The following is a 12,834-nucleotide window of genomic DNA, read 5'->3' on the forward strand; positions in this document are numbered from 1 at the left end:
TATTTGAGTACGTACATCCCACCGTCCTTTTGATTAGGATGACAATAGAAGGTCGTTTGTTACAGTTATCAACATTGTGGACTGAAGTCGGGGAAGTTGTCTATGTCCGGGAACTAGATGCCTGCTTTATTGTCTAAGGTGACAACGCAAAGACTTTAATAAGATACAGGTTGGATTATGTGGCCAGGCCACACTTGGATCCCACGCCACTGTCCAGAACTGACATTATATGATGTGTCCATATAATGGAGAGTTGGAGAGTTTAATTACTGATGCAAAGACATCTAAATAAATGTTATTATAATTTTAGGAAAACACCTTTGCAGTAATAACATTTTGAAAACCAGTCTGAATTATTTATTGGCATTTTTTTGGCAATTGTATACGTAGCCACAAACTCTACATAGTAATTCTGGCAGTGTTTGCTACAGTTCCCTCCAAGTCCTCCAAAATCATCCAAACTAATGCCAAGACTTTGGAATAAAACCTGTAACACCTAGTTTATACTGACATTAGCCATTTCAGCTGCCTTCTCACTGCTGACTTCACGTCTTTGTTTTTCAAGCTGTAGATAAATGGATTTAGGACAGGGACGGCAGCTGTGTTAAATAAGGAGAAGAGCTTGTTGGAATTCAAGGTGTCTGTGGAGCTTGGCCTGAGATACTGGCAGACCAGGCTCATGTAGAGAAGGATCACGACCGTGAGGTGTGAGGAACACGTGTAGAAGGCCTTACGTCTTCCAAAGCTGGAACGGATCCTCAGGATGGTGGCAATAATGAAGACGTAGGAGATGAAGGTAAGAAGGAAGGGGGTAAAGCTGACAAGTAAAAGCCCCTCAACAAAAATAATAAGCTTCAGTAGAGTGGTGTCACTGCAGGACAGTTTCATGATTGGCAAAATGTCACAAAAGTAGTGGTTTATCTCATTGGACTTGTAGCATGAAAAGCGTGATATGGCCCACATGTGCGGTATAACTTCTACAAAGCCTAGGATCCAGCAGACTGAAGCCAAGAGAATGCAGATTTGTCTGTTCATAACCGCGTGGTAGTGGAAAGGGTTGCATATAGCCACGTACCGGTCGTAGCTCATGGCAGTCAGTAGCAACAGCTCATTGCAGGTCAGGGAGGAAAAGAGGTACAGTTGTGACATACAGTTGATGAAGGAAACAGTTTTATCTCCCATCATGTAAGATAAAAGTATTTTATGTAATGTGATCGTCAGGCAGAACACATCAAGAAAGGACAAGTTGCCCAGAAAGAAGTACATGGGAGTGTGTAGGTGAGGGTCCAGGCAGACCAGCAGTAGAATAGTTGAGTTTCCACTCACTGTGATAAGATAGATGGCCAGGACAACGAGGAAGACCAAGGCCTGGAGCTCCGGGACATCGGAAATCCCCTTAATAATGAAATAGGTGACCGGGGTCTGGTTCTGTAGACCCACATCGTTAGCTGTGTCGGAATTCTGTGAGGAGAAAACAGAAATAATTGGTGAGGAAGTCTTTATTAATTCGTAATTGCAATATATCCTGCATGTCAAACACCAGAGTAATAAAATAATTACCCCGTCCCCTGTCGGAATTCGGAATGCTGGGGTTGGTCATGTGACCGCCAGCATCCAGAACGCCGGGATCCTGTATCACAACCACCTGTTCATTTTCCCATCCATAGCTCTTCCATGGAGCTCAAGTGAACCTATTGACAGAGCTGTGATGAATGGCTATACATGAATTAGGCCTCTCAATGATGTGAGCTGCAACATGGGCCATCTTTTGGGTTTTGGTGATGGGGCTCCCAGGAGGTCCCCTTGATTTGATATATGGTGGATCATATTATATGAAGGTGGGGTGGTACACATGTCAGAGAAGGTGGATGTATGAATTTAGTGTCACAGAACATTGTGTTTGACACCACAATCTTTTCCCATCAGTACGACAGGAGCCTCCCCCCAATACCCTGTACTTTTGGGGACCCTGCTTCTTCTCACCGCTGACCCTGTCATATTCAACACGGTCCTCACCAGCTTGACCACATGATTGGACAGGACACTGCCTCCCAAAAGATCAACTCATCTCCTGCCATCACCCCATTTTTTTTAATATATTTTTTTGCTGTAGTAAATCACATTTAGATGTACTGTACAAAGAGGACAATGTCATATGATACTGTATGTAGAAATGTCACACAGAACTATAATAAGAAATTTGTTTAATGTGTGTCATGTTTCTTACTACAATAATAGCATACTGACAAAAAAGAAAGGAAAACACTCATTTGTATACTAGTAACCTTAACAATACTTAAAGTGAGTATTTTTGTATTATTAAATCTTGTCCAGGGAATTTGACTATTCCAATTAGAGGATTATGAGAAGGTCACCTTCCAACATGTGCATCTTCTACCACTTTTATTGAACATGAAATGAATTCCTAGCAGAAATACCATTATATGTCATGTGACCACTGGCCATGACTGTAATACATCTATTATACCCTATACAGACATAGGACACTACACCACAACATGACCTGACCACTGGACATGACTATAATACATCTATTACACCCTGCACAGACATAGGACACTACACCCCCAACATGACCTGACCACTGAACATGAACATAATACATCTATTACACCCTATACAGACACTACACCCCCAACATGACCTGACCACTGGACATGACCATAATACATCTATTACACCTTATACAGACACTACACCCCCAACAAGACCTAATCACTGGACATGACCATAATACATCTATTACACCCTATACAGACCTAGGATATTACACCCCCAACATGACCTGACCACAGGACATAACCATAATATATCTATTACACCCTATACAGACATAGGACACTACACCCCCAACATGACCTGACCACTGGACATGACCATAATACATCTATTACACCCTATACAGACCTAGGATATTACACCCCCAACATGACCTGACCACAGGACATAACCATAATATATCTATTACACCCTATACTGACATAGGACACTACACCCCAACATGACCTGACTACTGGCCATGACCATAATACATCTATTACACCCTATACAGACATAGGACACTACACCCCCAACATGACCTGACCACTGAACATGACCATAATACACTTCTATTACACCCTATACAGACATAGGACACTACACCCCCAACATGACCTGACCACTGAACATGACCATAATACATCTATTACACCCTATACAGACACTACACCCCCAACATGACCTGACCACTGGACATGACCATAATACATCTATTACACCCTATACAGACACTACACCCCCAACAAGACCTAATCACTGGACATGACCATAATACATCTATTACACCCTATACAGACCTAGGATATTACACCCCCAACATGACCTGACCACAGGACATATATCTATTACACCCTATACAGACATAGCACACTACACCCCCAACATGACCTGACCACTGAACATGACCGTAATACACTTCTATTACACCCTATACAGACATAGGACACTACACCCCCAACATGACCTGACCACTGAACATGACCAGTCCATAATACAATTCTATTACACCCTATACAGACACTACACCCCCAACATGACCTGACCACTGGCCATGATCATAATACAATTCTATTACACCCTATACAGACATAGGACACTACACCCCAACATGACCTGACCACAGGACATAACCATAATACATCTATTACACTCTATACAGACCTAGGATATTACACCCCCAACATGACCTGACCACAGGACATAACCATAATATATCTATTACACCCTATACTGACATAGGACACTACACCCCAACATGACCTGACCACTGGCCATGACCATAATACATCTATTACACCCTATACAGACATAGGACACTACACCCCAACATGACCTGACCACAGGACATAACCATAATACATCTATTACACTCTGCACAGACATAGGACACTACACCCCCAACCTGGCCTGACCGCTGGATATGATCATAATACAATTTTATTACACCCTATACAGACATAGGATAGAAATCTGCGTACTGTAGCATGAATAAAGTCAAGGTTTGTTGCCGGAACTCCCCAAATCCTTAATGACAGAGCCGACAAATCTTTCTGGTTCTAATGTAATATTACTCTTACCCCCACAGTCTTGATGTGTTATGATATTTAATCTTTTGTCAAAAAGCCCTTTTTGTGGGTTGAGTTTCATAAATGTAAATAAGGGATTTAGAAATAAATGCATTTCTAAAAAAAAATCTGGTTTTCCCTGTATGGTGTACATGAATTAAATTGATATTTACTCACTTAATGATTTAAAAAAAAAAAAAAATTGAAAAAGTTTTTTTTTTTTTTTTTTTGCAGCTTTGCTTTGGTAGAGCACAAAATACATGAGCTACTCTCATATATAAAATTCATTGGTCTGTTTGTCTGGTTATGCATTCGGACATCCCTGCACCAATTAGGATGAAACCAACGCGAGGTTGCCCAGTTGGATCTTGGACAGATTTTAGGGGAGTTAGGGTCCTGGTCAGACCTCCCGTTGGTGCACGCTGGGCAGAACTTTAACCCGGGGATCCTGTTCTGACCCTTCCACTTGATGGATTTGGATGAAAACTTCACAAAGTGGTACTATTGGATCACAGAAGACACACTAGGGGGTTGGGGTCCTGTTTGGACCTCCCGTTGGTGTTAACCACGCAGAACTTTGACCCGGGGAGCCTGTTCTGGGCCTGCCACTGAATGGATTTGGATGAAAACTTCACAGAGTGATAATATTGGGTCCAAAATGACATACTAACGGGTTGAGGTCCTGGTCAGACCTCCCGTTGGTGTACGCCTGATAGAACTTTGACACAGGGATCCTGTTCAGTGCCTTCCACTGGTTGGATTTGGATGAAAACTTTAATGACCTGAAATAACTGACACATATGATCATAATTGAATCACCTGAAATAACAATAAATCAATTGACTAAAATAACTGACAGAAATGCGGAGGGAAGACAAAAAATATTATGTACCCAAAATCCTTGGAACAGCAACTCTGATAACAGAAGGAAAACTTTAAACCCATCTCACAATGTAAAAGTGATTATAAAACTGAACATAAAGGAAAGCTGGGGATCAGGGCAACTGGTTACAGCACCCAAAAAAAATCCAAAAAACACTGGGCAGTGTTGGAAGAGCTGCTAATTATTTTTAAAATGTTGACAGTTACATCCAACTCATTGATAACTTAATAATTTGAAAATGTATACCCAGGCAACGCCGGGAACTTCAGCTAGTTATATATAAGATGATCTGGTGTGGAAATGCAGAAAATGTTGTGGCTTACTAGCAATGAAAGGGTTAATTACTTTGCTCATCACTAGTGACTTATGTGCAATACAGGACAAATTCTAGTGACCAGCGTACAATACAGAGCTCCATAAGAATGGTCAGTATACATCGTCACCATTTATTTGTAAGGTGTGACAAAAGTTGCGACAGAGCAACGTGCAATCACACATACAGTAAGAGACAGCAAGCAGGGCAAGGTTGGCAAAGCCGGTGCAGGTGTTAGACAAAGGGTATGGAGGCCACTGTTTGGGAGGGTTTGCAGTCTACAGACACCTGGTAATCACAGTGGTTAGGTGATTATTTTTCCTGGGTCCTTTAGATTTTTCAAGTTGTGTAGAAATAGTTTATAGGAAATAATGAATATTTTTTTAAATTATTATTTAATGACAGTATGGGGTATATTTACTAAAGCTTCTAAAATTGAAAAGTGGTGAAGTTGCCTATAACAACCAATCAGATTCTGTCTATCATTTTCTAGTATGCAACAGAGAAATGATAGATAAAATCTGATTGGTTGCTATGGGTAACATCACCACTTTTCATTTTTAGAAGCTTTAGTAAATTTACCCCTATGACTGGCTATAAGGATTCATAACCTTTGTTGTCCCAGACACAGATTATATCAAGTTTATGACCCATTATTATATTTTGCAATCATTTACTGTATTTCTTTTGAACATTTTTTATTTTATTTTTGCAAATAAAATTCATTTTTGTTAATGAAAATAATTGCTAGGAAATTGGGAGTTTTTTCAAAAAGAATAAAATTACATTATGATAATAATAATAATAATAATAATAATAATAATAATAATAATAATAATAATTAATTTATGAGTAATGATTAGTTTTTAGAACCATTGATGGTGACACATTATACATGACATGTATCAGTATATTTATGTATCGTGTTAATATAGGTCCTTTTCTGTTTTAATGTCCATCATCGTACATTAAAATAGATGTCAGGTCAGAATGTTTTCAATTATTATTATCATTATTAAATCTGTACCTAGCAATTCTACCTACACACAGCAACAGTCATAAATGTTTTAGAGCAAGGATAGAATTTTTGCAGAATGGGCTCAGACAAAAACATCCAGATAAGTGCGACCTTTTGTTACATGTCGTTCCTCCGAGCCTCACTGTTATGTCATTGTGTAGCTGATACCTGAACTTACTCACCTGCACCAGCAAATCCATTTCCTGCTCTTGTATTGGGAGACCCATTTTTATAATCTGGTGTAACAGAGGGAAGCTCCCTGTAGGTTGTGGCTGAACTCTCCAAAGAGCAATCTCTAACAGTAACATCTAATGTAAACTTTTTATAATTGTAGCTGTTCTCTGTATTCAAACCTTAATAGTAAATGACCAGCAAGGTGCAAAATATCAGATCTTTTTGTACTGTATGTTGTATTATTTGGCCTGTCGACTGCATTCAGTATTGCTAACCCTGAATTAGCAAGTAGATCAGTCAAGTCAAAGTCAGATTTAAAACATACTTCCCTACTTTGCCAGAATTGTATTCATAAGATTCCTGAATTTTGGGGAGTTCCTCCACATTCCTGGAGACTAGACCACACTCGTGGATCCCACCCATTTAGTTAGTGTCATCATGGCCCCTCCTCCTGCTGCTCATATCAGTTAATTGCCTTATTGGAAAGCGGGGGCGGAGCTGCAATGACGCACCATGCCTCTGCTCCTCCCACTTCTACCTCCCCATTGAGAAACCCCTGAGGATTTCAAAGTATTATTTAAAATGTAACTTACGCATGATTGAGGCAGCCATTTTGAAATCTGAACAGATATGCAGTACATGGGTGTACTTCCAGTGACATATTGGAGACTTGAGGCACTTTATAAGGAAAAGTAACTGGAAAAAGGGATCTTAGCACACCATAATGGTTTTGAGAGAGGATATCAACAGCCATGAACTAGCATTGTGGCCATTCCATAAAAATGCATCCTCATCTACAGCTACAACTGCTTGTATGCTGACTTATGTGTTAAGTGTAACCCACAATACTTAGATTTTAAAGTTGTTTGGCCAGGACCATCTATACTTCTGTTTCATGTCATTGGTTCTGTCATGGTCCCCTCAGTGCACAGTGCTGCCTAGTATTTTAGAGCTTTATAAATAAAGCTTTAGACAATAACAAAGGAAGAGAAATAAAAGTGGATAGGTGCGTTAGTATATTTCACTGTACAATTAACAGTAACAAACCAGTATAGAGTGATAATGCTGATATTGATTACCTTATAACCTTCACTATATGGGTAAGAGACTAAATACGCAATTGGCGTATGAGATACCATAAGGGTACGCACTTAGCGTAGCGGACGCTTATCTGAGGTCGAGACGCACGAGCGGCACGTTCGCTCACGGCTAAATGCGTAGAGTCAAGCACGCTATAGGCTGCCGACTAACGTAATGACACGCTACCAGCGTAGCGGACGCTCGAGACCACGAGGAGATCACGAGCGGCGCAGACGCTCACAATATGACAATCAGTAAACCTTGAATGTAACACACAGAAAGGACACTCTTATGCTGTAAACCTTGTTCTGAAACACAGTAGCGATATAACGCTGCTTAACCTTAATAACACTAAAGCTGTTTGAGCGATCGAGACGCTCTTATTACCCTTTGCAATATAATGAACACACAATTACCGTGCTAAGGTTCCAACACCTTTACTAACAAGCGTCTTAAGTTATATCGAAAAGAGAAACAGTTAACAAGTCATACACTACACACTAACATATAATTCTAACAGATTATCTAGACAAAAATATACAATAGTGGCATAATTACATTTAAGGGGAAGGAGAGAGAGAGAGAGAGAATGGCTTACAATAAACATGAGGTAAAAATGGTTGCAGAGAACTTACGCACAAGGGGAAACAATCGCATGCGCCTTCTTGGATATCCAGCTCCCGATTATCAGTGATGAGAACCGTTGAGAAGAGTAGAGAGAGGAGCTGGCCCAGGTCGGCTTGTCCTTATATACACTGCATACAGTATACTACAAAGGGACCTATAATCTCATTGTTCATTGGACACAGGAATGTCTCCTCGCATCATAACAAAAGGTCATAGGTTAGTTTGAACAGGTGGGCTGTGGCTATTACAATCAGCTCAGGTGGGAGGGAATCTCCGGATTCCCGCCGCATGGATAATGAACTGCAAATATATGAAATGTCCAGAAACTACTAATGGCCATAACTATATGCAGGAGCGTTTAAGCTGTACCTAACCAACACCGAATTATTGCTATTAAAATACTCTTCGGTTAGGTACCAGACACAACTGTTCTACCTAAATCAGACCATTTGTACCACGTAAAGAGGGATTCCCAAGTCCGTGAACAAGTTACATTAACCAAACTTACATTTATCACTAAAGGGAACATTACCTATAAAACCTGCTATATGGATTTATTAAAGAGCGATTGAGTCGCTCGCTAGACGCACACAAACTCTACCGTAAGTGCACATACCATGCGCTCGAGCGCACGCCCGTTCAGGCGCCGTCACGCATCTGCGAGTATGTGCATGCACGCCAGTGAAAGTGCATGTGCAGCGGGCACGCGCATGAGGTGAATATATGGCAACGTGCAGCGCGATATTTTTCTGACTTTGACAGTCCACCCTTTGGCAGTCACCAATAACTGCCACTTCCTAAAACAGTTCAAAAAGAGAAAAATATATGTCATATGTAAATACATTTCTATGATTGGGTAGGGGAGGAGAGAAGAAGGTGGGAAAAGGGTATGACCTAGTGAGATAGCAGAAGCATGTGTGTATGAATCCATGTTTGGGGGGTCATGTATCATCGTGCCGTACGTGTTTTAAATCAAGCTTCGAGGTATTGCGAAGTATACATTTGAATTCCTTCTTATCCCGTATTAAGGGTCTGTGGATGGGCTGTCAAACTTTACCGAGCTCTCTTCGGTTTTTGGTTGTAACAAAAATGGGGGAGCACATTTTAGTTGATGATACATGAATGGGGGGATATGTGGTTGCTGATATCTGTGCCTATATTCCCTATCGACTATGTGTGTCATTACCTGAAGGTTGTAGAGATGAGGATAAGAAACAATTATGGTAAATGCAGTGATAAACTATGTGAGTTTAATATACATTTGTTGATTGAAGTCTTGTCTTGTGTCTTGTCTTGATGTACATGTTGACTGTAGTCTCCCGATGCTTTAGCTATAAACGGTGTGCAAAAAGCTTTCTCAATGTCCATAGACTTACAATCTTTAAAGTGTTGGGCTATCGTAAAGTTTAAAAGTCACTAGGGATATTGGGGGGTCTATGGCATTGTCCATCAGTAGTCTGTATAAAAGGTTGTCAAATTCTTCCTCCAAGCGGATGTCTTTGTACCTTGGAGGAAAACAAAGGAGAAACGGGTGAAAGAAACGGACCGTGGAATCACATTTTCATCACAACATTGTCTCTATCGTTGGGTCATAAATCACATTAGTCGTTGTTATAACAGTGTCCTCACTTCTTAAACTCATCACTCGGGCACTACGTTTACACTTCGTTAAAACCCGAACGCATCTAAATATCAGACCGACCAGTATGATGACATTCAGAATACACAAAAGAAATTTCCCTACATCCATGATAATACCTTGGGCCCATTCTCCTAAACCAGAGAACCAATTTCGTGGGTTCAACCATGACACCCAACCGGTCAGCTCATTACCCACAGCGGCGAGGGTGAGATTGTGTTTCCTTCGGAACTCCCACTTTAATTGCAAAATGTCATCCATCTTTTGGTCTATGACCTCGACCGGGTCCTCAGTGCTGTTCGTAATATACGTGCAACACTTTATTCCATATTGAGTCGCTAGGGTAACACAATACCCGCCCGTCACAGCCGTGAGATCATTGAGAATCATCCTATGCTGAACCAGTTCTGTTTTGTAGGCTTGTAACTCTCTCCCAGTATACCTGAATGTGTCATCATACATTTCAGTGATATTGTCTAATAAATTTGCAAGCGCAGATATATATCTATAATTCATCACTCCTCTGGCGTTACGAGTGATATCTAACGCGAGTAGGACTTGAATCCCGGTGGATTCATGGATCAGGTCAGAGGCCGGATGCTCTGTTCTTTCTATCAGGTGCCGTTTAACGATGTGCTCATAATGAGTGTGAGTATAAGGAGCTTGGGCACCACGGTGAATATCTTTCATTTTAGTGTGGGATACAGTCATTACCTCAGGCAGTACTTTTCCAATATAACACAACCCTTCTGAGTTTGGGGCAAGCCACTTATACGCCTTCCTCCCGCATATGAAATATGCATCATCGGGGAGAACATATGGGACGGAGTGTGACATAACCATATTACAAATTTTCCATATGAAATCTCCTAACCCTAACTCTCCCATCTGTTTAGTACACGTATCTGTTTGTACGACATGTGCACAGTATCCTGGTGATACTTCTCCAACTCGCATGGTCCTACTTCCTAAAGTGTACCTATACCGGAAGAATCTTCCATGGTCGGCTATCTGGCGTATAAGTTCTGTGTCTATAGGCAATCCGTCGGCTCTATGTGAGAATGTTATGGTCTGATTACTCCATGACACTTCCCAATTTCCCGGCTTTCGGGGATTGGAATGTTAAAGCACACTAAGGACCTATCCACATGATATTGGTGGAGCTTCAAACTAGGAGGACTGGAGATATTAAACCTCCTGTCCACCGGCCTCCCACCACTTAGCTCAAGTACCTCTCCTACCGTTAAAGGGAATGGTACTAGCCCTGATTTGCTATGGCCTTGAGGTACTTGAGAGCATACCCAACAGTCTGTCTGATTTAGTACTTTACCCACTAAGGAGTGATCCATATGGATATTAAAACTGGATTGACATTTCTTGATGCACCCATCCTCAACTACGTTATTACAATGCCTACAGATGCAGTTTTCTTCAGCTAACAATCCTTCACAATTCCTTTTATTGTCAATGCTATCAGATCGTTTTCTGATACTCGCCTTTACTCGTTGATTATGTTGTTCTTGGAAAACTACGCCTCCATTCTGGTCATCAGAACCCATTCCAGATCCTTTCTCGACTTCCATGGTACTCTCACCGAAACAGACTGCTCTGGTCAACATCATGGTTAACAGGAAAATCCATATCACAGTCTCTTGGGGCAAGTCCATCTTAGAGGAGTAAAGGAGAAAATAAGAAGGGAGGTGGGAACTGGAGAAAATAACAAATGGGAGAAAGAAATCTGGCTCGACAAGCTTCTGGTCTTATTATCCTCAACGCTCAGGTGTCGTCTCAATCTTCCCTGAATAGACACTCTAGTGATACAACCTCTACCGTCTGTTCTTTGTCACGGGACCTCTCTGGATCCGCAACCTTTTTACAATGAGACGTATGGACCCAAGTCTCTCTCTCGGCAACCTTCAAAGCAGTTGTGCTGGTCAATAAGACTTGATATGGTCCTTCCCATCTGTCAATAAGGCAACCTGAGCGTAGAAAATTCCGTATCGTTACATAATCCCCAGGTTCAATGTCATGACAATTACTATCGGGCAGATCAGGAATCACCAACTTCAAATTGTCATTCTGATTCCTTAGCTGTTTACTCATCTTAACCAAGTACTTTACAGTCACTTCATTGTTACACTTCAAATCATCCTGAGGGTTAATCATAACATGCGGTTGTCGACCAAACAGAATTTCAAAAGGAGACAGATTAAGAGGGGACCTGGGAGTGGTTCTGATGCTGTATAATACAATTGGCAAAGCTTCAGGCCACAACAATCCTGTCTTGGTCATTACCTTGCTCAATTTATTTTTAATAGTGCTGTTCACTCTCTCCACCTTCGCACTCGCCTGGGGGCGATATGGAGTATGCAGCTTACTATTAATTCCCATTAACTTACACATTGTTTGAAAAACTTCACCTGTAAAGTGGGTACCCCTATCACTTTCAATTATTCTAGGGATACCGTACCTACACACAAATTCCTGCACAATTTTCTTCGCAGTAAATACAGCGGTATTTGTGGCCGCGGGAAATGCTTCGACCCAATTTGAAAACACATCAATACAGACCAAAACATACTTCAAATTCCTACAAGGTGGCAATTGTATGAAATCAATTTGTATTACTTGGAAAGGGCCATCTGTTGGAGGGATATGAGATGGCTCTGTCGGTATTGCCTTTCCGATATTCTTCCTCAAGCAGGTAAGACATGTCATTGCTCTCTTACCCGCATGGGAAGAAAATCCTGGGGCGCACCAATAAGCTCTTACTAGCTTACACATCCCTTCTTTGCCCAGGTGAGTCAGCCCGTGTGCTGCTTCCGCTAGACTTGGAAGGTATGCTCTTGGTGCCACTGGTTTACCTTGTCCATCTGTCCAGAGTCCTGAGGACTCCTGGCTATACCCTTTTGACCTCCAGACTGCCTTTTCCTGTGGGGAACACAAGTTTTGCATTTCACACAATTTCTGTGT

The 12,834-nt window shown here is 41.2% G+C and overlaps 1 protein-coding gene across 1 annotated transcript in view; it reads right to left on the reverse strand.

Annotated features, from left to right (window-relative positions):
• Positions 1-473: 473 nt before the first annotated feature.
• The window catches only part of LOC134949959 (olfactory receptor 2AP1-like), a 37,497-nt gene continuing 25,136 nt past the window's right edge, over positions 474-12,834 (reverse strand). Inside the window, exons 2-4 of the mRNA XM_063938640.1 lie at positions 6,524-6,694; positions 4,795-4,946; positions 474-1,461 (exon numbers count right to left, since the gene is read on the reverse strand). Of these exons, the coding sequence (XP_063794710.1) occupies positions 502-1,461; positions 4,795-4,946; positions 6,524-6,694 (1,283 nt within the window). The 3' untranslated portion in view covers positions 474-501. The remainder of the gene's footprint in view (positions 1,462-4,794; positions 4,947-6,523; positions 6,695-12,834) is intronic.

The sequence above is a fragment of the Pseudophryne corroboree genome, chromosome 8 (genome assembly GCF_028390025.1).
Source record: "Pseudophryne corroboree isolate aPseCor3 chromosome 8, aPseCor3.hap2, whole genome shotgun sequence".
In the NCBI taxonomy this organism is placed as follows: domain Eukaryota; kingdom Metazoa; phylum Chordata; class Amphibia; order Anura; family Myobatrachidae; genus Pseudophryne; species Pseudophryne corroboree.